A 26,079-nucleotide genomic window follows, 5' to 3' on the forward strand; every position below is an offset into this window, starting at 1 on the left:
TTAGATCCTTACTCCATGCACATGTTACAGTCTTGTGCATTTTATTTAAAAATGGATTAAATCAACATTTTCCCATGAATCTGTGCAGTCAATCATCCACAGTGACAAAGTGGAAACATGGAAGAAACTTTTTATGAATTAGTTAAAAATCCATAACTAGAACATCTCATTTACAGTAGCATTGGATCATTTTCCATGTTAGTTTTTCTTTTTAATAAAATAATTTAAAAATATTAGTATTATTTAGTGGACAAAAGCTTAATTCTTTTGTTGAAGATTTGAATTAAATGTGTAAAATTGACATGCCGCATCAATCTTTTTTTAATCATTGAATGGCAAAGGAAAGACATGTTTAATTTTTCATTTTTTCTTGCAAATCTATTAAAAATCTTAATCTCTCATTTACAAAAGCAGATTTTGCTGTGGCTCAAAATTCTAGTCAGGTGTGTCCTGTGCAAAGGTTATATAAGGTCCAACAGGTGGTGTGTCAGGAAAACAACAAAGTAACAAAGTCCTAGAAATCTCTGTCAAATCCATTCAAAGGACTCTGAAAAGCACAAGGAATTAGATTCTCTGATCCGATTAGTTAAAAACTGAACTATCTGGGCAGAAACATGGTTTGGTACCACCACTATGCATCACCTGCAAACATCCCTCCTACAATGAAGCATGGTTCTGGCATCATGCCATATGGTGACATAGGTGTGTTTCAAAAGCCTCGGCAGAAAAACTGGTCAGAATCAAAAACATAATAGTTGCAGCCAAATACACAGATGTTCCTTTAAGAAAACCCAATAAAAGCTCAGACTTGCACCCCACAGGACATCTGTTGAAAGATTTAAAGATGACAATGCACAGGCGCTTTCCAACAAACCTGACAGACCCCGAGAGGTTTGTTGGGACAAATGAGATAAACTGTCCAAATCCAGGTGTGCTAAAGCTGCAGAGACTTTGCCAAGAAACTGGGAGCTGTAGCTGCTGCCAAAGAGGCTTTTAAAGAGTCCCAAATTAATAATCCTGAAACCTTTTGTAAATGAGAGATTTCAGTTTTTTTTAAAGAAGTTTGCAAAGATTTCTGAAACATGTTTTGAGTTTATTAGAGATATCAGTTGTTAGTAAAAGCAGCCAATTTAATTTATTTAAAAATAAAACTACAAAAATCTTCTTACAACAAATAAAATTGTTTTTTTTATTGCATATTTGTATGGAAAGTGTGACTGTACCTGCTCTTGTCCTTCTGTGTTTAGTGTAGACATGGCATGACCTTCCTTCAGTTACCCAGAGCTTCAAAAACCTAGAGGGCAAAAAAAAAAAAAACTCACATTACTTTCACCAAACCAAAATACTGTAGTGGTTTTTTGTGCATTAGTTGCAACCAGTCAAATTAGAAAAATGAAAATACAGTCCAGTAAAGTAACCCAGTTTGTCACGGAGACTGTAGATTGGATATCAATGAAATAAGACAGAATTGAAAGTCAAGATGTTGTTGGAAATAGAGCAAATGAATACAAAAGCAATTTTGCAATGCATTAAAAAAAAAAAAACTGAAACGATAGCTTTGGCTAACAATGGCTGTTGACTATAGCAAACAGTGTTAAGAATGAACATTGTATTACAGTAAAGTACTCAGAAGATTTATGTATATCAACAATTCGCGCTTTAAAATTCAGACACTTGCTGCATCTTCGGTGTTTGGACAGTCTATATATAAAAAGTACATGCTGTGAAAGAGTCAACCAGCACAGAGAAATCATAGAATAAGCCCTAGATTAACAATGCAATTTGACAAAAATGATACAGTATTCTATGGCATCAACACAAATAACACCCGAGTGACTAATTAGGGACCAGATGTAAATAAATTTGCTCAAAATTATGTAACTTTTGGTCAATATCAGAACACGACATGCCAACATCAATTCTTTCAGTAGCATGCTGGTAATGTCCATTCTTGTTTGTAATTTACTGTATTGATGAACAACAGTGTCATTGAGTTCATTTACATTTTCCCTGAATGTACTACAGTGCTGTCTCAATTTATTTCCATTGATTTTCTGGTGGGTTAAACTGTACTCCAGTTAGTGCATGCAGGCATTCGTTTCTGTGAGTAAAATGTGAATTCCAGCACCCTTCTTGGTAAAGAGCAAAACCAGCAGTGTCTAGAATCACTAGAAGGTTTAAACACCCATGTGGATCACTATCAGTGTCATCACCACTGACTGATATAAACTGGACTGTACCATATCATCTTAAACCATGATAAAATCTGCACAGCAATGTTTTGCACTGCTGGCATCTTGCACTTTTACAGTTACATTACAAACCAGATATAAATAATTTGCTCAAAATTATGTAAGTTTGGTCAAAATCTGAACACAACATGCCACCATCAATTCTACCAGTAGCATGCTGGTAATGTCCATTGTTATTTGTAATTTACTGTATTGAGGAACAACAGCATCATTAAAGTTGATCTACATTTTCCCTGAGTGCATTATAGTGTTGTCTCAATTTATCTCCAGTGATTTTCTGGTGGGTTTTAGGTGTCAGCATATTGAAGATGTTGACTATACATGTGCCAACTTGTAGCAGGCTTAAACACCCATGTGTATCACTGCCAGTGTCTTATCTCAGAAAGTACTTCTAACTTGTTGCTATGTTCCCTCTTCATTACCTTAAAACTGAGAGGAGTCATTTTTATAAAGACAACAAAATGTTTGTACACAACTGTTACAACCTAGCTATCTAGAGTCAGCTAGGAGCAACAAAACAACAGAGGTTATTGGTTATGTAGAGCAATTAATTAGACAACGAAAGGTGATGAATCTAACAAGTAACCAAACTTTGTTTAAAGGCTAACAGAGTTGTGAAACTAGCTAAAAGTAAATAACAAAACTGAACTCCCTGGCCAAACTTAAACAACACCCACAACTAATAAAAATAAGTACCAAACGAGGGCAGAGTGCACAGAAATAACAAAACAAACAAATGCCTCAAAATAGACATTATCTCATGGCTACGAGTAACCACTTCTCAGTGGCAACAGAAAACACAGGACACAGGTAACTCCTAATCAAGTTATGCAGCTGCTAACAGAAGTTACTCACTTAACATGGAGCACAAGACACTGAGAAACACCAAGGCAGGCTATTCACGTGAAATCACGGCCACCTTGACTGTGAGGTCGGTTAAATTTTTAGACGGGTGTGGTAAGGGCTGCAGTCCTATTTGATGTGGAAACTAGATTGTGGACCAATCAGTCAGTTGATGGGTGGAGAGAAGGGCGAGGGTTGCAGAGCAGGTCAGAAGCTCAGGTGCAATCATTCCTGATAGCAGACAGGTGAGGTGTGGAGCTTGGTCTTCAGCCATCTGTAGTAAAGTCCATGCAAACTACCTCCACACAAAGAGGCCGCACAGGATCCACCACAAGTCATCTAGCCACAAGGGGCCATAACAACTACACTTATGGAGGACATGTTTGTGGGGTATTATGTACTGTATGTTTTTAGTTATGTAAGAGGGAGAGTTTTTCAAGTTTATTGTAAGAATATGTGTTGGTATATTTTCTGTTTCAATTTTGGTATTTTATAGTAAATTATTTATTGCAGGGCACAATACATATGCTGTGATTTCTTCTGCTTTTTGTTGGTTAGTTTTTTTTTAATCTGTATTTTTGATGAGAATTTGAAGGAGGAATGCAGATAAAAGCTGGAGCTGTAGGTGGACAATGGGATGATGACATGTCAGATATGAAATGTCATAAAATATTTCTTCTCAGATCTGAATGATGTGGTGATTTATGCTGAGAAACATGATTGATTTTTTTTCTGTTTGAGTGAGGATGTATTTGCTCAGTTGTTTTAGATCCCAGTATGTGATTTTAATGATCACATGAAGAGTAGACGCTCATGACTTCTGAAGAATGCTTCTGCTGATTTGTAAGTGACAACAGAGCTTAATTGTTTGTGTCAAACAACTGGACTTTTATGTTCCTTTATAATTCAGTGGTCACCTTAAACAGCGATAGTATTTGTTGCATAGTGCCTTAATTATGTGTTTTCCTTTGCCATCTCAGCCATAAACAGATTCAGAAAAGCAATAAATTGGTGCATGAGTCACAAATTGTCACCAGAATACAACAATATAGGTGTTTAATGTTAAAAATGTGTTGGGGGAGGGCACACAGTCCCCTGCTTAATGTGTCCTCCAAATGTTCAAATTCAGTAAAAGTACACATACACACTGTGGTTCTTTTTCAGTAACCATAATATCCTACTGTATAGTCCAGCAGAAAAAGATTTAGCATGTTCACAATATAAAGTGTGTGAAAAGGTGATATGCCTATTATATCTTGTCTCATTTTGCAGTAATCACTCCAGCTTGCTTCTCTGACAGTTCTGATCCACAGTCCTCTGCACAGTGGAAGGTACATCACATATGCTAAAGTTTCTTACTCATTAAACAATTTTGAAAGTGCACAGACAGCACATTTCACACTGCAGACTAACTGATTTATGAGCTCAACGGTCAAAGCTTAAGCAATATTAAGACCAAGTAATATGTCCCAGTTGTATCATTCAGTGTGCATTAGTACGTGCTTTGTAAGGGCAGCTGCAACTGAAAGGCAAAAACTGTCATTTAGAATCAGGGTACATTTGACATGAATGCTGTTGTGCTGTGGAACCACTGGATGGCAGCATCTTGCAGTACATACAGTATGTACATGCAACGTTTGTTCCCTTCCATCCAAACAAACCAAACTCCACATTCAACTTCTGTTGTTTAGAGCTTGTGGTGCTGTTGAATTGTATTCTGTGATCCAGAGTGGGGTTTCCTCCATAGTATTATTTGGATATCTAAACACGTTTTGCAGTCCGTTTTAATAGAAACTGAACATTATAACTATGTAGAACTTAATTCAGGTGCGTTGGAACTTCAGTGAGTTTTTCGCTGGATGGACTTGAGTGTACATTGTCAATGACAGCAGTGAAGTTGTGTTTTTCAACTGCAGGAGTGAACAAGAATGTTAGGTGTAGTTACTTTAGAACTTTGATTGTTGAAGAGGATGTCTGAAATGGGTACGTGCTCACATTGAACTGTGTGACTCTGTAGTGTTTTAACAATGCAGACTTGTGTTGATAGAAGCTGTTAACTCATCATGTAATTCTCAGGCGAAATAAAAGAACAGACAGCTGTAAAAAAAAAAAAAAGTGACAACATTTTTGACAGTATTGAAATGGTTTTGATTGAAAAATGGAAAACATTGCATTGTGGAAATGTATATATTTTTTCCCCCAGGACTTGCCAAATTTGATTTCTGTGAATGTAAGGTTTGCATGTGATGTCAGACTGCAGTGTCAGAATTTTTAAATTCTCCGTGGAGCAGCTTCACAGTATAGCTGCATTAACTATTTGGGCCATCTGGGGGCAGCAGAAACAAACCAACCTCTGACGTACTTTCACCTTTTTAGTCAGTTTGGCAAATCTGTTACCAAACTGTTGTTTATTTCCACATCCAGCAGTCGCAGAGCAACATTAACTTTAATCTGGAGTTGTGTTCCTGTTTGCCTGATGAATGTATTCATGACATTTACCTGTTTTTACCAAATATCCATCTCTTTAACTGCTAAATGCTGTATATTGTTTGCAAACTGTCTCCATCTGGTTATTGCTACAGAAAACACACATTTTCATTTCATATGTTGTTATAAAAAATGATTAAAGGCATTTTAAACATTGATTTCTCATACATTATATTTATTAGAATTATTTTTTCACATGATCATTGTACATTCAGCATCAATGCAAAAAAAATATGCACACAGCTGTACTGTACATTTTGAAAAGGAAAAACAAACATCAACAGATATCAAGAACAGAACTTTTTCATAGGTTGTCAAACTATAAAATATTCGATGCCAAAGTTTTTCTGGCTTTTGGTTTGTTTGTTTAGTTAATTTATCCCTCCTGTGCTCCCTCTTGAGTTCCCTCTTGAGTTCCCTCCTGAGTTCCCTCCTGAGTTCCCTCCTGAGTTCCCTCCTGAGTTCTTCTGTTCTCCTTTTAGTTTTGTCCACCTCGACTAGCTTCCAGTTGTTAATGATTTTTGATTTTGTTAATAAATCCTTTAAATATGCCTACCGTATTGTCAGTGATGTCTGCGCCTGGGTTCTCCACCACCACCAATCCCAACAGTTTAGACAACGCAAAACCGGTGGACCAAAGTCTGTTACATCAACATACATGTTTCTTATTTACTGACTCTTGTCAAATATGCATCACAATTGAAAAACATTTTGCATGTACTGAAAAATGATATATCAGAAAATGTAACTCTCCAACTAAATGTGTCTACATGTATATCAAGTTTAAGAAAACAAGAAAATTAAATTGTAATAATTTTTTAAAAGTTACATAGTAAATAGTAAATATATGATAAGTCAAATTTGCTTTTGGCTTATTGAAATAATAGTTATTCAACGTAAGCAACAAAGCCTGTTATATCAACATGCACATTTCTTACTAGTTTTTCAAAACTCTTAACAAAAAACAAGAAAAGAGATACTGGAAAGAAATAGTGACATTGGAAAATGTCTATCATGTGCAAATGTATATCAACTTTCAAAAGAGAAATCCATGAAAGTAAAATAAATTACACAATTACCAGATGTCTATTGTCTTGTCAGTTATTGTCTGAAAAATTCAGATGCCACTATTTTTCTTGCTTTTGGCTTATTTAGACAACACATAACATGTGGAACAAAGTCTGTTCCATCAGCATACACATTTCCAATTTACTGACTTTTGTGATATATACATCATAACAAAAAAATATTTTGAATGTACTTAAAGAAGTGATATACCAGAAAATGTCTCAAATGGACGGTGTATGTATGTATATCAACTTATAAAAAGGAAATGAAATTGTAATCATTAATTTATTGTAATTACATAGGTAATAATAATAAATCATAAATCAAATGCTAACATATACCTTGATTTTTGCTTGTTGAGATGGTGCTCATTCAACATAAGCAACAAAGCTTGTTGTCAACATACACATTTCTTACTTTTTCTTTTTTTTAACTCTGAGCAAAAAATAGAAAAATAAAAATAAATAGTGACATTAGAAAATGTTCATCTCACATGGCCTGTGCACATACATATCAATTTGAAATATGGTAAAACGAGAAATCCATAAAAGTAAAGAAAATGACATAATTGACAGATTTCCATTTTCTTGTCAGTTTTTGTCTGAAAAATTCAGATGCCACAGTTTTTCTTGCTGTTGGCAGTTTTAAATCACATATAAACAGAAGACAATGAGAAACAAAGCCTGTTACATCAGGATAAATATTTCTTTTTGACTGACTTTGATCAGTACACAGTAATATATTTTGCATGTACATGTTCGAAATAAAATGATAAAAAGAATAATAAAAAATGAATTTTTAGAAAGTTTCACATGGCCTGTATGTCAACATCATCATCATTGGCATCACTGTCTTTATCACTAGGGTTTATGTATGTCGCTGTGCCCAAAAAAACAACAACTTTCTACATCAGACAAATGACAAGAAAATCTCAAATTTGAGATACAACTATTCCCAGCTTTTAGCTGAAAAATTGTGGGTAAAAATCTTGCATGTTTAAACACCATTTTACTTGAAAATATTTGTTCCAGTTTATTTACTTTATGTTGAACGCTTCTCTAAGACCTTTCAGAGCTTGTTCCTTTGTGATCCTCCTCCAGGCATTTGGAACATCAGCTGGCTTTACTTTATATTTTTCAGCAAATCTGTCATTATACTTTACCAGGACATACTTCCAGTAGTCAGATGCTTCTATGGTGGGATCTGGAGGAATGTGCCAATCTGGATAGTATGTGGTGTACTCTTTGTAAGGATGCCATTGAGATTTAGTGACTGTATTTCTGAAAGTCTTTTCACTGTGCACATCAGTGGTGCACAGTGCATCAACCAGTTTACTACTGTCAAGATCGGAGTATCCCCCCAGACCTTGTGGTCGATGTAAAGCTGCGTGATGCTTCTTGTGTTCTTTGCCTCCAGCCTCACAGGGAACTTTACAAAATGGACATAGTTGTCCACAACCAAACACTCGGTTAAAGAGCTCATCCTGTGGTTTGATTGGAAGTTTGGCAAGAGTCTTGATGACATCACCAGGGTTTGAGAATTCCTCCTGAAGCTGTCCACTTAAGTCCTCTATTGTGTCCTTGAGGCTGTCAATAAATGGATGGCATGAGCTTTGGATTTGAAAAAGGGTGGATTTCTCATCCTCCACTGAAAGTGAGACGTCTTTAATCAGATATTTGCGCATGTTGCTGATGAGCTCTGTGATGCTCTCTGTGTCATCTGGCAGCAGAACCCCATTCTCTCCTTTAGAGGCTTGTTCTATTGCTTCTGTAATTTTGTTCACTATGATCTGCAGATTCTTGTTCTTCAATTTGCACCAACTCTCATTTTCAGACATTTCTTGTAGAATGTGCTGATATATCCAGTCCTTCACATATTTTTCATAGTTACCGATGTACTTGTCAAACTTGTCAAAGTCTTCATTATGCAGTAACTCTTGCTGAATGTTGTATTGGAAGAAGGAGCGGGAGCTGTACTGTGCTGAATGGCTGCTTGTCAAAATTTCTTCCACAATGTCTATTCCCAGAGATCTGTTGATGTAGTCTTCCATAGCAGGTTTGATGCAAAATCTGGCAAAATCTGTTGCTTTGCGCTGACAGTCATCTCTCTGTTTGTACAAATCGAGGAAGTCTGACAAGTACTGAGTCTTGTACTTCTTCAACTGAGTTTTGGGATCGTTTTCTGACAGATATTTTCTGTGCATGTTCAGGAACTCCCTTGTGGCAATCCCGCATATATGAAGTTTGAGGTCAATCTCATACTTAGTGTTTGTTTTGTGTTGCTTGTAATTGTCTTTCAGGAATTCATCAATTTTCTCTAGAAGATCTCTTGTGAAAGAGTCATGGTAATCTCCAGTTGTCTTGACTTTATCAAATACAAACTGTGTGCAAGACTCAATGACATGATCTGTAAAGCTCTGCAAAGCTCCTTTGAACATATACTTTTTAAACCATGAGTCCATATGGTCCCCACTGACTTTAAATGGAACCCTCCCAGTTTCCTTTAAGTCAATGCTGTGTAATTCCTCATTGACATTCTGGTTTGAGAAATTTTTTCTCAATTGCTTCAGGACACTTCCAGCAATGTCTTGCTCTTTCAGGCCAGAAATTGGCAACTCTGCAGTTGCTTTAGCCCACATCTTTTCAAACTCACACGCTAGCTGTTCATCAGACAGTTTGGAGTTTTTACAGTCACTCAAGAGCTTCATGACCTTTTCCTCAATGTCACCTCTACATTTCTTTTGTATGTCCTGAGCTTTCTTGGTAGTTATTTTAAGTTTAAGGATGCAGTCTAGCTTAGTAGTCACAGATTGTTCGATTTCAGTTGCAAGACCACTGATACTGTTATAAAAGTCAGCTTTGTATTTCTCTATCAGATTTATGTGTTTGTCTTTCCTTTTGTAGTATTGCTGAAGTTTGTCCTTCATTAGTGTTCGCTGATCTGTGATTTTTTGGAACACTTCAATTTTTTTCGATGCAACCAGTCCTTTCCAAGTTTCCTCTTCAGCTTCATTGTCAGCATTTTTGATTTCTATCTCTGCGTCTGTCTGCCAGGAGAGAATCTCTTTTCTGAACTCCCATTCCCACTGAGTGAAGTCTTTGCAAAGGTTGTCATATGTTCGAGCCACAAGAACATTTCTGAAACTAAAGATGAAGTTCTCGTACTTCACTGCCTTCCAGAGACTTTTCACCCACTCTAGAAACTCTGGGATCTGTGCAGGGTCATTGCCTCCGTCACTTTTCATTGACTCCAAAAGATTTTTCTTGAAATCTGCCACAGCTTCACTGTAACCTGTGTTCACCGGTGCCATCGGAGGGGTTCCATGCCAGAGTCCTGGGATGTTCCAGTTGTTTTTTTCTATGTCATAGTCCAGCACGTCTGTGAATGCTTTTATCGAAGGGTGTCTATCCATTTCAGCTGCAATTTGAGTCATTTCATTGAGTTGGTCCAAGAGATGTTGTCTTTCTGTCATGCACTTGGAATGAGCTGAGACTCCTGCAACATTTTGGTGGACAAAATGACAAACTGGCTTTTTCCCAATTTGCTTCATTCTCAAGAATGCATGAGCTGTGATTTGCAAGACATCCTTCATTTCATTTGCATTCTCCATTGCAATGTTGATGATGGTGACATCACTCAAGCCAATGACAAAGGTTGCCAACTGGTTGTCATGTTCATAACTGTCCTCTAGTTGTGCCAGATCAGGAGATTTTAAACCCTCTGTGTCAATGAGAACTACAAAGTCATAATTGAGTTCTTGTTTCAAATCTTGTCCCACTGGAAGGAAGACCATATAAGCTCCTCTTGTGCATCTGCCACTGCTGATAGGAAACTGCACACCAAACATGGTGTTGAGGAGCGTTGACTTCCCTGAACTTTGAACCCCCAACACAGTCAGTACCAACAATCTGCTCCTCTCTTCAACCTTCTTGTGGAGCTCCATCAGCACATCTGTGACCCATCTCTGTGGGATATTGGAAGCATCTCCATCCAAGAGCTCTAAAGGATATCCATCCAACAGCATTTCAGCAGCCAAACCTGCCAGATGAGACATTTCACCAACAACTTCTTGTGACTGCCAGTAAACCTCATAGATCAGTCCCATCTCTCTCATGTAATGCTCTATTCCCAACGAGCTCTCCAGCAAAGCTTGATCTAACTCTGCAATGAGTTTTACTTCTTTTTTCTTGCACCTCTCCTTGAATTCGTTGCGCAGTCTACACAGTTTGTTCCTTGAATATGTGTCAAGGTTTAATTTCATCCACTTAAGAAATACATTTCTGTTTTCTTTGTCTCTTGTAGATAAATTCTCAATGAAAGTCTTCATTGCTTTGGACATTTTGTATTGTCTTTGTTTCTTCTTGATATCTTTTATTTCTTCCTCAAGCTGAGATTTAAAATCCTCACCAGGTTTCTTCAATCTACACACCTCCTTCTCTAATTGTGATAACCTTTTCCAATTATCACCTTGCAGAGGAAGTTGCTGATTCTTGTACTGAGGGACATTTCGGACTCCAATGCCATCTTTGAGCCCATCAGCTGTTTTTCTTTGTTTGTCAGTTTTGCTTTCGTCCACTGACAGACCGAGTTCAGAAGCTTTGTCAAGCATATTTACAATGCTTATTGTAGTTTTGACTTCTAAGAGAGATGCCTTGATGGCAGCACAAAGTTTCTTTGAAAACTCTGCTCCATTAACCCTTGGGTCTTTGGTTTTTGCACTACTCTTTGGCAAGTCTAATTTTTCCATTGTTTTCTTGACAGACATCATGTCCTCTGTGGCACCTTTCTCTCTGCGATTAATGATCAAGACGAGTTTTGATTTCACATTTTGCAGAGAGGCAAGAACCTCCTGCTCGTTTTCTTCAATTTTGTCCAGAAACACAAAGGTAGCAGTTGACACTTGGAAAAGAAAGTTGAATTGTGTGAGTGACTCACAAACGTCTCCTCGCAAATTGGCGAAGGCGACCGGCTCTGGAAATATATCAAGATTTTCTCTCCCACAGGGAAGGTACCAGCAAACTTCTACCAATCCATTGGCTATTTCTCTCTGAAGTGTTCCTCCTTCCATATCTCTGTGTATGAAGATATTGTGGTTCTGCTGCCCACGACTGAGAACCTGATTCAAAATCTGAGATTTTGATAAGCTGCAGTTTTTCAGCCTCACAAATGAATAGAATGGTATATTTGCTTGGACAATGTTTTCTTCAACAAAACCTCTTGATTCAGACAGATCGTGTGGACGCCACTCTTTTACGATATCTCTCAGAGCCCAAAGCATCAGGCTGCACTGACTCTTATTTCCATAGGGCAACAGCAGTGGGACAGAAAATTGGCACATGGACATCTTCAGGGACATTTCCTGTTGCAAGAAGCTGTCAGCACAATGAAAGAGTGCCACAATGAGATCATGAACATTGACCTTATTGTCAGAGTCATCTGCAGTATAAAGGTCAAAGTCAAGATCTTCAGTGTCTTCCCCATGATTGGCTGATATTTGTGTACAGTTCCTACATTCAGCATTGATTTTAACAAGATTTCTGAGAAAACACCAAGGTAGATCTTTCAACGATGAAACAGCTTTTTCATATACACTGTTTTTGTTGATCTCCAAAAGAGATTGAAGAGTGAGTTTGTTGGGATAGAATTCCTCCAGTCCCGTTTTCGAGAGAAAATTCAACAGGGCTGTCAGAGAGCAAATAAAGATCACATTTAGAGACCACACAACCTTTACAGATGAGTTTTACAGATGGTAATCGATATTTGTGCAAGTTCATGTAAAACTGGGCAATCTTAACCTTTATGTAAGACGTGTTTTTGCTGTAGCTACAAATTTAAAATGTGAAAATAGTTAGTGTTATTACATTACATTGCGTTTAGATTGCGGTCAAAGATGTTTTCTGAAGACATGGCAGTCTTTCTTTTTCTTTATTTATGTTAACACATTTCTTGACACATTACCACAACCAATGGTGTGTGACAGTAATAAAGGGAAATCTGTGCCTGGATAGTGGATTGAATGAGTCACAATCAAACTTATGCAAAATGCAAACAAAACTGACTCCACATACACTCCCCTCCAAAAGTACTGGATCAGTGAGGCCAATTCCTTTATTTTTGCTGTCGACTGAAAACATTTGGGTTTGACATCAAATGATGAATATGAGATAAGAGATTATTTTTTCAGCTCTTATTTCCAGGTATTGACATCTGAATCTGATACACATCTTCGAAGATGGCATCTTTTGTTCGAACACACTTACTTTTCATATGGACAAAAATATTGAAACATGTGACTGACGGGTGTGTTTTGTGTCACGAAAACCAGACAGGAGAACCCGAGCAGCAGGCGCAAACAGATGGATGAATTAATAATGTTTTAATTAAATAAAAGAAGGTAGACAAAACAGAAACTCATCATAACTAAAGCAGGAGGGGAGAGAGCAGGAGGAAGAACTAAACTGAATTAACCAACTAAGGGAGGACCAAACGACCAAGGTAAAAATTATTAAATAAAACAGAACTAAACTAAACAAAGGACGGACCCGAAGGCCGAGGTAAAACAAAAACAAAAACTAACTAGAGTGAGGGGAAGGTGGCTTACAGATTGTCCGGGTTATGGACGACGGGAAAGGGCAGAGCTGGCAGAGCCGGCGGGGAATGTGACGATGGCTGGAAACTGGCACGATTCTCCAGGAGTGGCAACGGGGTCCGAGGAATGGGACGGGGCGAAGATTATCCGGGGGGGGGGGGAAATAGAGTCCAGGGAGTAAGGTACAGACGGCGGTGAAACGGCGAGTAGATTGGTGAGTGGTGTAGCGGAGAGGTTCGTTTAATGATGCAGCGTCGGAGTGGTGAAGAGCGCCAGGCTTTATGTGGTGCTGATTATTAATCTCACCCGGCTGCGCTTCTCCACACAGCCGTTCATCATCAAACTGATGAGCCGGCTCGCTGCAGCCAGAGGGGCGTGACAGTTTTGTTCCCCTGGCGTGTCCTATTATATTGATTATTCAGAAAATAAAGAGTGCTCAATGCCTACGTTCAATTTCAGATTTGAGTTTGGCCTGTACAGACTGCATCTATAGTTGAGGTGTAAGGAGGTCATGTCATGGCTTGGGCTTGGATAGCTTCTTCTGGGATGGGCTCATTAATCTACACTGATGATATAACACATGATGGCAGCAGCAAAATGAACTCATAAGTATACAGAAACATTTTGTCTGCCAATTTAAAGAAAGATGCAGCCAAACCGATTGGAATATCATTCTCCTGCAGCAAGATATTGACCCAAAACACACTGTGATAATAACAAAGTAGTTCATCAATAGTGAAAGTATTTAGAACACTGCAACAACAGGTTTCTTCTTTGTAGACAGAGTTTGGAGGGAGACAAGATATCTTGATCAGAAACCTGATCAAGAAAAAAATATTTTTTCATCAAAGCATAATTGAGAATACAGTCTTGTTGTATATGAATGTAAATTTGGGAGAGGAGGGCACAAAATCAAAAAGTCTTTGGTGCAGCAGGAAAATAAACAGTGTTAAAAATGTAGTTACACTGAAAGAGCTACAAAACGGAAAAAAAATGTTACATGATGTAGATTTTTACAACTTTATACTTTATTACTGACAAATGTATTGCAATATTTTCAGGGGTGAAAGTAGTTTTAAATTCTTGCTGGAACTATTAGTAATAGCTCTGGACCGTTCCGGCTTGCTTTCACCCCTGAATGTCCGTCGATGCTAAGCATTGTAAATCTTGTTGAAAGTTTTTCAGCCAATCACAAGAACGTGTGGAATTTCAGGTGTAATTTATTGCTCGCCCCGTCCCGGCGCAAGCGGCGCTTATTGACGTCTATTGACTGGTTGTGGAAAATGTCCCAGTGCAATAAATCAAGCGCACCTATTTGCTATTGGCTGCTACTGACCGTAACAATCGCTGTGTTAGGAAGTAGACACGCATGCGCACTCATGTACTGCTGAGTGAACTCCCATATGTGAACTCCGGTCGATAGCAGGCAGCCGGGCGGTGTATATCTATGGGCGTACCCATAGATACCGGTGGAAGCATAGATATATACAAACGCTAGATGTCTCGAGACGGAGTCGGCGGCATCGTCACTTGGCGGCCATCTTAGGACAGGGGACTGCTCTGGCGCACTGTACTGTAGTCAATGGTAAGGTGGATGATTTCCTCACTTTAACACTCATAACTCGCTCAATTCTTGATTGATTTACAAACGGTTTAGTTTATTACAAACCTTATTAACGTGGCTATGATTCAGGCTCAATTCTGAAATCGCAGCTTTTCGTTTTGAAAAATGCGGCATACACACGTGGACAAAATTGTTGGTACCCCTCAGTTAAAGAAGGAAAAACCCACAATTCTCACTGAAATCACTTGAAACTCACAAAAGTAACAATAAATAAAAATTTATTGAACATTAAATAATCAAAAACAGCCATCACTTTTGAATTGTTGATTAACATAATTATTTAAAAAAACAAACTAATGAAACAGGCCTGGACAAAAATGATGGTACCTCTATAAAAGATTGAAAACTATTTGACCAGAGTGACATGATTAACTCAGGTGTGTCATTTAATTGACATCACAGGTGTTTCCAAACTCATAATCAGTCAGTCTGCCTATTTAAAGGGAGACAAGTAGTCACCCTGCTGTTTGGTGAAAAGGTGTGTACCACACTGAACATGGACAACAGAAAGCGAAGGAGAGAATTGTCCCAGGACATCCGAAAAAAAATGATAGACAAACATCTTAAAGGTAAAGGCTATAAGACCATCTCTAAACAGCTTGAAGTTCCTGTGACAACAGTGGCTCATATTATTCAGAAGTTCAAGACCCACGGGACAGTAGCCAACCTCCCTGGACGTGGCCGCAAGAGGAAAATTGATGACAAATTGAAGAGACGGATCGTTGGAATTGTATCCAAAGAGCCCAGAGCAACCTCCAAAGAAATTAAAGGTGAACTCCAAGGCCAAGGTACATCAGTGTCAGATCGCACCATTCGTCGTTGTTTGAGCCAAAGTGGACTTCATGGGAGACGACCAAGGAGGACACCACTGCTGAAAAAAACTCATAAAAAAGCCAGACTGGAATTTGCAAAAATGCATGTTGACAAGCCACAAAGCTTCTGGGAGAATGTCCTTTGGACAGATGAGACCAAACTGGAGCTTTTTGGTAAGGCACATCAACTCTATGTTCATAGACTCAAAAACCAAGCATACGAAGAAAAGAACACTGTCCCTACGGTGAAACATGGAGGAGGCTCAGTAATGTTTTGGGGCTGCTTTGCTGCATCTGGCACAGGGTGTCTTGAAAGTGTGCAAGGTACGATGAAATCTGAAGACTATCAAGGCATTCTGGAGAGAAATGTGCTGCCTAGTGTCAGAAAGCTTGGTCTCAGTCGCAGGTCATGGGTCTTCCAACAGGACAACCATCCAAAACACACAGCCAAAAACACCCAAGAATGGCTGAGAGAAAAGCGGACTATTCTAAAGTGGCCTTCTATGAGCCCAGATCTGAATCCCATTGAACATATGTGGAAGGAGCTGAAACATGCCATTTGGAGAAGACACCCATCAAACCTGAGACAACTGGAGCTGTTTGCTCATGAGGAGTGGGCCAAAATACCTGTTGACAGCTGCAGAACGCTCATTGACAAATACAGAAATCGTTTAATTGCAGTGATTGCCTCAAAAGGTTGTGCAACAAAATATTAAGTTATGGGTACCATCATTTTTGTCCAGCCCTATTTCATTAGTTTGTTTTTTTAAATAATTATGTTAATCAACAATTCAAAAGTGATGGCTGATTTTGATTATTTAATTTTCAATAAATTTTTATTTATTGTTACTTTTGTGAGTTTCAAGTGATTTCAGTGAGAATTGTGGGTTTTTCCTTCTTTAACTGAGGGGTACCAACAATTTTGTCCACGTGTGTAGTTGTGTGTCTTTTCTGCCTGGCTACTCACATTGAAGGTGGTGTTACTCACAATCTGATTTTCAATTATTAGGTTTTCCTGAGACCAACGTTTTTTGAGAACCTAATCTTTAGGCGAAATTACATTCTTTGTGGTTGTGGTTGTATTTATTTGCTTGTTAAGAGACTTTGATTGAGACCTTAGACTTATTGTTTGTATACATCTATGCCTGGATTAGTTAGCCTGCAGTCGAAATGCATTGTGGGTAATGTAGGCACCAGGTTCATGAAAAGAAAAGACATCATCTCTTTTTGTTGTGCATTGATTTTGGTTGAGCTTTGTTTTTATCTGTGCATTAGAAAGCTGATAGTAATAAAAAGTGCAATGCTAAATATTAAAATTACATTTACATCCATTTATGCTGAAAAAAGCTGATATCTGTGTTCATTATTATATGAATTCAATGGTTTTAATTATTCTTATGTAAGCAGTAAAACAAGTACATCTCTGACGTTTATAACAAACCAAGCTGTTGTAAAATCGGTTGAAAATTGAGCAATCTACAGTGATTTTAAAATCCATGCTCCATTGACTTTAATGTTATGAGTGATCGAGCAGCCCTGTCCCAAGATGGCCGCCATGTGGCAACGTTGCTCCCCATAGGCTGACAGCGCTCATGAGCCATCTCGTGTTTGTATATATCTATGGGTGGAAGAGCGGTGTACTGCCACCACATCTTTTCCCGGAACTGCGTTCCGCCACCAGATCTTTTGCCGATACGCAGTTCCAGACCGTTCCGGCTTACTTTCACCCCTGAATATTTTACAGTAGACTGATGATGATTGTGTGCTTTTCTCCACTAACGTAGTTTTTTTCCTACGGTGTTGCTATTGTAATCTTTATTTACTACTAACAAAGGAGTTCATCAGGGACAAGAAGGGGAAGGTTTTAGACTGCCCAAGTCAATCTCCAGATTTAAGCCTTATGGAGATGCATTTTACCTGCTACAGAGGAATCTAAAGGGAATAACCCTCCAAAACAAACAACATCTGAAAGAGGCTGTGGTGAAAGCCTGGAAAAGCAGCACAATAAGGGTCACAGTCACTTGATGCAGTTATTGTATGGAAATGATTTGTAACTAAATATTGTCTTATTCACTTGAATCTATTTTAAGTCCATCTGTTCCAATACTTTTGCTCACCTAAAGATTTGCTGTTCTGTTACAAATAATGCAATTTTCAAAGTTATGTATCAGATCCAGATGTAAGTCTCTGGTAATAATAGCTGAAATGTTGATCTCTTGCCTCATATTCATTGTTTGACGTCAAACCCAAATATTTTCAGTCGACAGCAAAAATAAAAGGAACTGGCCTCACTGTTCCAGTGCTTTTGTAGTGCAGTGTATATGCTGACACGTTGCCTCATGCTAATATTAGAGGCCCAAAATTTTATACCTGTAATGCTGTCCAGTAATTTTCTCATAATAAAGTGTAAAAGAAAAAAATATCATGGCTGGTCTTTGTTAGTGTACCTGCAAGCCCTTGTTCGTCTGTGTTCATTGCAGAGGCCATCCCACTTTTCCCTTAACTTGAAGACCTAAAGTCAAAGATAAATATTTCTTACTTTCACAGTTGCTCTTAATAGTATCTAGAATGTCAGTGTAAAGCATATAAAAACTCCTTGTAGGTAATTAACTGTAGTACATGTGTTTTAATGGGTAAATCAACAACAACAACAACAACAAAAAGTGAATCGTATGTTGTACATCACAAAAAAATGGAAAAGATGGAATTTGACTTTGTATCAGCAGATTATGGATGGAAATGAAATGCGGTGAGTCAAGAAAGTGAAAATTAAAAGAGGCTGGCTTCTACAGCAATATTCAATGAAGAAATTATTCAGATCCTTTCACTTTATGCACACATATATTTGTATATTTAGATATTCTTTATATATTTGTAATATGCTTGCTGATTTAATGTACGAGTGTATTTTTACTTGCAGGTTTGTATTATGTATATAATTTTAAAGTGGATGAAAAACAAATTTTCCGCACCAATCTACTCACGCAGTTAGTCATAATGACAAAGTGGAAACATGTAAGAAACTTTTTGTGAGCTACTTCAAAATCCAAAGCAACAGTCTCTTATTTACAGTAGTAATTTTCCCATAATTTTTAATGTAAGAAATATTTTTTCATGCAAGAATAAAACAATCACTGGACAAAAGCCTAATTTTTGCAGCAATGATTTTTTTTTGGTATTGAAGAGCACTGTGCCAAATCAAATATATTTGAGCACCTGTTCGAAAATTTAAACTTGCCTGGTGTGTTCAGCTAGTCACTATTAAGACCCCTTCACGTTTTGAACTCTTTATTGTGTATTAACAAAATGATTTTTTAAAATAAATCTTCACTCTTATCATTGAATTACAAAGTAAAAGTATTTCTCGATCTTTATTGCAAATGTATTTAAATTCTAAATCTCTCATTTACAAAAGAGACTTTGTTATGCCTCTAAATGGTGGTCAGGTGCATTGTGTTTGTTTCCATAATGCTTGAGACATATCTCAATGACTTTCAATGAAATCAAACTCTGCAAAGGTTATAGAAGGTCCCACAGTTCATACTGCATATCAGGACAAAACCCAAGTCACAAAGTTGTAGAAATCTCTCTGGACTTTCACCATAAAATTGTAATGAGGAATAGGTCAGGGCAAGAACTGAAACCCTTTGAATGTTCCCAGGTTCACAATAGCATCATCCATCCATCCATTCTCTATATACCGCTTTATCCTCACTAGGGTCGCAGGAGCCTATCCCAGCTGACTCGGGCGAAGGCAGGGGACACCCTGGACAGGTCACCAGTCTGTCGCAGGGCTACATATACAGACAAACAATCACACCTACGGGCAATTAACCTCAGCATATTTTTGGACTGTGGGAGGAAGCCGGAGTCCCCGGAGAAAACCCACGCATGCTCAGGGAGAACATGCAAACTCCATGCAGAAAGATCCCAGGCCCACCCCGGGATCTTCTTGCTGCAAGGCGAAAGTGCTAACCACTAGGCCACTGAGCAGCCCACAATAGCATCAACAGCCGTGAAATTAATCAAGTTTTTAACCACCAAGACTCTTCATAGAGTTGGCTGCTCAAACAAAGTAACAATCAAAGGAAGGAGACCAAGAACCCAACAGTCCCCCTAAGGGAGCTTTAGAGGTCCTCTGCAGAAATAGAGAACCTGCAGGAAGCATCACCATTTCAGCAGCTCTCAGTCAATTAGGACCTTAGGGTACAGCGGTAAGATGGAAGACACAAGTCATAAGATGGAAACTTTGCCAAATTCCATTCATAGGACTCTGAAGAGCACGAGGAAATAGATTCTCTGATCTGATTAATTAAAGCTGAACTATCTGGGCAGAAACACTGTTTGGCACCACCACTATGCATCACCTGCCAACATCATTCCTACAGTGAACCATTCTGCTGGCATCATGTCATATGGTGACATATCGACAACATAGGAGTGGCCCAATAAAAACTCAGACTGACACTCCACAGAACATCTGTGGAAAGGTTTAGAAATGGCAATGGACAGGCGCTTTCCAACAAACCTGACAGACCCTGAGAGGTTTGTTGGGACAAATGAGATAAACTGTCCAAATCCAGGTGTGCTAAACCTGCAGACTTTGCCAAGAAGATGGGAGCTGTAGCTGCTGCCAAAGAGGCTTTTAAAGAGTCCCAGATTAATAATCCTGAAAACTTTTGTAAATGAGAGATTTCACTTTTTGTTCATTAAAGTAATTGAGAAAAAAATCTGAAAGCATTTTTTACTTTGTTGGATGGATGCTGAAAAGCACCAAATTCAATCACTGAAAAATATTTGCACAACAAAATATAGTGATCAAATGTTATTTTTAAGCGTGATTTAACTCGTCTCCAACATTTTCATTTCTTCTCATAAATAAAATTACACCTAAATTCAAATTACATTTATTTGTTTGTATATTAGTATGCTTAGTGTGACTGTACCTGCTCTTGTCCTTCTGTGTTTAGTGTAGACATGACATGACTCTTTCTTCAACTCCTCAGTGCTTCAAACCCCTAGAGGAAAAAGAGAAGAAATAATCTTTTAATCTTTTTTTTAATTTTTCACAGAACCAAAACGCTGGGGTGATTACTTGTGGATTAGTTGCAAACAATCAAATCAGCTCAATTAAAACACAGTACAATAAAGTATCCCAGTTCGTTGCTGGATAAACTGGATATAATTGCATGCAATTTCCAAATGGAGTCTTCAGCCCACATAAATGCTTCAGTGAAACTTACCCGACATCAGGCAGCAGGAGAGTCTGTGGCTGGATACATCAGCTCTGGTATTTATACTGACAGTATCAAAAGTGAAAGTATTTAGAACACCGGAACAACAGGTTTCTTCTTTGTAGACAGAGTTTGGAGGGAGACAAGATATCTTGATCAGAAACCTGATCAAGAAAAAAATATTTTTTAATCAAAGCGTAATTGAGAATACAGTCTTGTTGTATATGAATGTAAATTTGGGAGAGGAGGCCACAAAGTCAAAAAGTCTTTGGTGCAGCAGGAAAATAAATAGTGTTAAAAATGTAGTGACACTGAAAGAGCTACAAAACGGAAAAAAACTGTTACGTGATGTAGATTTTTACAACTTTCTGCTTTGTGACTTACAGCAGTTTTTTTTTTACAGTAGACTGATGATGATTGTGGTGCTTTTTTTTCACCAGTAATGTAGTTTTTTTCCTACAGTGTTGCTATTATAATCTTTATTTACTACTGTTTATGTAAACTATTGAAAAGATTTATTTATATTCATGTGAATATAAATTGCTTCATCTTTGGTTTCTGGACTGAGATGTTAAAATGGTCTCAGTCCCCTATATAAAAACTACCTGCTGAGAAAGACACATTTCATAACAATGACACAGCACTGTAAGACAAACAAAGCCTAAATCACTAATTAATTACCAAATGTCATTACATTTTCTCAATGTGATGTCAGTTGTGGTCACAATGAAAGTATGCCATGACATCATGAATTCTTCCAGTAGCATGCTGTTTATGTCCATTGTTAGCAATTTATTGTGTTTAAGACGGCCAGGATTATTGGAGTTCATTTATATTTAACCTGAACTTATAGTTTTCCACCATCTGTGTCTATTTCCAGTGATTTTCTGGGTGGGTTTATTGATGAACTTATTAAAGATGTTGACTATACATGTGTAAACTTGTAACATGTGTGCATGTATTTCTGTGAGTAAAATGTGAATCCCCACACCCTTCTTGGGTAAAGAGTAAAACCAGCATCAGTTTCTGGAATCACCAGAATGAGTTCCAGCAGGTTTAAACACCGACGTGGATCACTGCCAGCGTCTTTTCTCAGAAATGATCAACACACCTTCCTTCTTCACTTCTTTGTAACTGACAGGAACCCTCTCATCACACTTTTGGAGGACAGGTGCATCTGGTTTTATGTGTGTTTTTGTGATTGTTCCTATTAGAGTTTCTCTTTCGACATCATCCTGACATAGCACTGTCTTTAACTACAGCAAACTTTATTTTGCAAACAGACACGTGTTTAGAAATCTGTTCAGTCATTGTGCTTTCTGTGGTAGTTAATATCAGATAATCTGGTAACATTGAAGAAGTTCGTAGCACAAGCGTTTGTCTACTTTGAATGTAAGATAGGGCATGTAACATAGTGAGAAACCTGAGCATAATTTACAATGAATAAATTGTAAAAACTCATAACTGTACAGTATTATTTACATGAATATACCAGAAAAGTATTTAAGGAGCATCTGTGCAGTGAGGATACTGTTACTAATGGCCCCACAACAATCAATTTTCTTGTATAAATTTATAATAGTGCAGAGTTTTCTGTTTCTATGTTTGTATTTTAAGGTTAATTGTGTATTACAGATACAGAGGGTGCATTACATATACTGTGGGTTTTTTTTCTGCTTTGTTTTTCATTTGTTTTTTTAATCTGAATTGTTGATGAGAATTGGAAGGAGGAATGCAGATAAAAGCTGTAGCTGTTACAATGGGGTGATGACATGTCAGATATGAAACTTCCTAAAATATTTCTTCTCAGATCTGAATGATGTGGTGATTTATGCTGAGAAGCATGGTTGATTTTCTGTTTGATTGAGGATGTATTTGCTCTATTATTTTAAATTGCAGTATGTGATTTTAATGATCACATGAAGAGTTGACTCTCATGACTTCTGAAGAATGCATCTGCTTCTTTGTAAGTGACAACAGAACAATTGTTTGTCTCAAACATTCTCAAACTGGACTTTTGTTTCACTTGTTTCCCTGGGACTTACTCTAACCCATTGGTACTTACACATTATACTGAGATAATGTTAGTTTAATATTCCATCACATTTGATTTGTCACATAGTACCTTAATTTTTTTTTTCCTGTGACATCTCAACCATAAACGGATGCAGAAAAGCAAGAAATTGGTGCAAGAAATGCAAATTGTCACCATAATTCAGCAATGTACACTTCCTGGCCACTTTATGAGGTACACCGTGCTAGCAAAAGGTTGGACCCTTTTTGCCTTTAGAACTGCCTTAATTCTTAGTGGCATACTTTCAACAAGGTGCTGGAATCATTCCTCAGAGATTTTGTTCCATTTTGACATGATAGAAACACACAGTTGCTGCAGATTTGTCAGCTGAACATCCATGATGCCAATCTCCTGCTCCACCACATCCCAAAGGTTCTTTTGGACTGAGATCTGGTGACTGTTGAGGCCGGTGGAGTTCAGTGAACTCACTATCATGTTAAAGAAACCAGTTTGAGTTGATTTGAGCTTTGTGACATGGTGTATTATCGTGCTGGACGTATCTATCAGAAGACCGTGGTCATAACAGAATGGACATGGTTAGCAACAACACTCAAGTACGCCACGGCATTTAAACCATACTCAGTTTGTACTAAGTGTGCCAAGAAAATATCCCCCACACCATTACACCACCAGCAACCGTTGATACAAGGCAGGATGGATCCATGCTTTCATGTTGTTTACACCAAATTCAGACCATCTGAATGTTGCAGCTGAAATCCATACTTATTAGACTAGGCAACATTTTTCCAGTCTTCTTTTGTCCAATTTTTGCGAGCCTGTACCAATTGTAGCTTCAGTTTCTTGTTCTTAGCTGACAGGACATGTTGTTAGTTCAGAGATATTATTCTGCATTTCTTGGTTGTAACAAGTGGTTATTTGTCTTACTGTTGTCTTACTATCATCTCCAAGCTTTTGTCCATTTTCCTCTGTACTCTCACATCAGCAAGACAATTTCATCTACACAACTGCCGCTCACTGGATATTTTCTCTTTTTCGGACCATTCTCTGTGAACCTAGAGATGGTTGTGCATGAAAATCCTAATAGATCAGCAGTTTCTGAAATATTCAGACCAGCCCGTCTGGAAGCAACAACCATGCCACGTTCAAAGCCACCTACATCCCCTTTCTTCCTCATTCTGATGCTCTGTTTGGACTGCAGTAAGTTGTCTTGACCATGTCTGCATGCCTGAATGCACTGAGTTGTGGCACACAGCCCCCTGCTTAATATGTCCTCCAAACATTCAAAGTCAATAAAAGTAGACATAAACACTGTGGGTTTTTTTCAATAACCATAATATCTACTATATAGAATGCTAGAAAAAGATTCAGCATGTCTCCAATATAAAGTGCGTCAAATATGATATGAAAATGAAATTCCAGGATGAATGCTGTTCCACAGTTCAACCACTGAATGGCAGCATCTTACTATTTATTCTGTCCATGAATGTACTGAACTGTTCACCAAAGGCTGTTTCAGTTTGAACAGTTAGTGCTATTTTTTTTTCTCCTCCTGATTACACCTCAAGTTACAAAAACAAAACTAAACACGGTGTTTTTCTTTATATTTTTTTTCTGTTAGTCTAAATTGAAAATTGTTCTAAACAATTTCTGACTTCTTTAAACATGCAGCAAATGTTTTTTTTCATGTGGCCAGAATACTTTTAGTGAGGTGAAATGCTGAATTGCTTCAATTTGTTGATTTGTGTTTATTTAATATTATTTGACATAAGAGGTGCACAACATTACAGCATTAATATGTCTATCTCTGATTTAAAAACCATTGACTTTGCTGTCGTTTTGAGGCAAATTTATGTGCAGAATAGTAAAAAAAAAAAAGGAGTGTTGGATATAGCAGAATGTATGCAAAAAATGTAAATACACAAAAATGTTTAGTGTTCTTCTAAGACAGCTGTGATGTATGTGGTAACTCTGCCTGTTGTCTGTGTCTCTTTGGGTCACTGTGTTCTGATTTTAAATAGAAGAGTTTATTGTTAGATGTTTGCATTAGTGCGTCATGTCTGTGGTTCATTTTGCATGAGGTTTATGAACAATGTAACATGATCAGTTACAGCTGTAGGGTTTTCAATTAAAAACAGGATGCAGTGTTTTACGATTACTGTGGCGATTTAGACAGAACTGACTATGGCTGTTCTGTTTTTGTGTTGTAGTTCAAGTTCAGACGATTTCTTTTTAACATCAGCCAAAATTTGGTCTTTCTCTCACACCTGCAGCAGCGACACACTCCCAAGCTGTGCGTTCAGCTTTGTTAGTCACTTCATTTAATCCAACAAATCATACATGTTGCCTGACTGGAAACTCCTCTGCCACGGCCAGGAGCTCATTTTTTAAAATCATGGCTTCTCTGTTCTTTGGTCCATGGCTGTTAAAGGGAAAATGATTAGGCAAGTGCTGTTGATTCAGTTGAGATATATGGACACGCAACCATGTAGTTTACTAACCTTTTCCTCAAAACCTACAACAGCAAGGTTTTTTTAATGCTCTTTATCTAAATGGATTTGAATGTAAGCACACCCTTGAGACTGATCTTAAGAATAAATTCAAATATTAGCTTACAGACATTTTTAAAATGAAACCCCAGACCTTTTGGAGTAATCTGCTCTGGACCTTAGACTGTATATATCTGTATGTATACAGTCTATGCTCTGGACAGACGGAGCTGTTCTGTTGTTTCTGCAAAAAGGAAACACACAAGCTTCTAAGGTCAAGGGTCTACTTACTTTTCCCACTTATGAATATTACAAGCATTGATATTGTTCTTCAATAATTAATTGAAAGAGCATTATTTTCTTATTGTGTTGAAGTATTGTATATGAAATTGTCCAAATAAGTGAAAAACAACAACAAATTCCAGCAATGAATGTACTTTTCTTTCACTTGACTATTCTTGCAGATGCCAGGAGGCTGTTTTTATGTATTCAGTCTGCGTCTTTAGGGAGGCAGAGTCAGTAGTAGTAGAAATATTTTTTGGACAATTGAACTCCATCTATATTATGAGTGATTTGTACAATTTAAGGAGCAGGTCTACATTTAATAAGTATGTCCAGAGGTCTACAAAATTAAAACCATTCCTCAATC

General features: G+C 37.7%; 1 protein-coding gene across 1 annotated transcript; it reads right to left on the reverse strand.

Annotated features, from left to right (window-relative positions):
* Positions 1-7,402: 7,402 nt before the first annotated feature.
* On the reverse strand, positions 7,403-20,698 carry LOC110957837 (up-regulator of cell proliferation-like). The gene is made up of 3 exons (XM_051937124.1): positions 20,622-20,698; positions 18,123-18,187; positions 7,403-12,332 (listed from the first exon to the last, which is right to left on the reverse strand). Exons 2-3 carry the CDS (start codon positions 18,160-18,162, stop codon positions 7,687-7,689), a joined length of 4,686 nt encoding a protein of 1,561 aa, XP_051793084.1. The 5' UTR covers positions 18,163-18,187; positions 20,622-20,698; the 3' UTR covers positions 7,403-7,686.
* Between the last annotated feature and the right edge of the window lie 5,381 nt (positions 20,699-26,079).

This window comes from Acanthochromis polyacanthus, chromosome 2 (genome assembly GCF_021347895.1).
Source record: "Acanthochromis polyacanthus isolate Apoly-LR-REF ecotype Palm Island chromosome 2, KAUST_Apoly_ChrSc, whole genome shotgun sequence".
In the NCBI taxonomy this organism is placed as follows: Eukaryota; Metazoa; Chordata; class Actinopteri; family Pomacentridae; genus Acanthochromis; species Acanthochromis polyacanthus.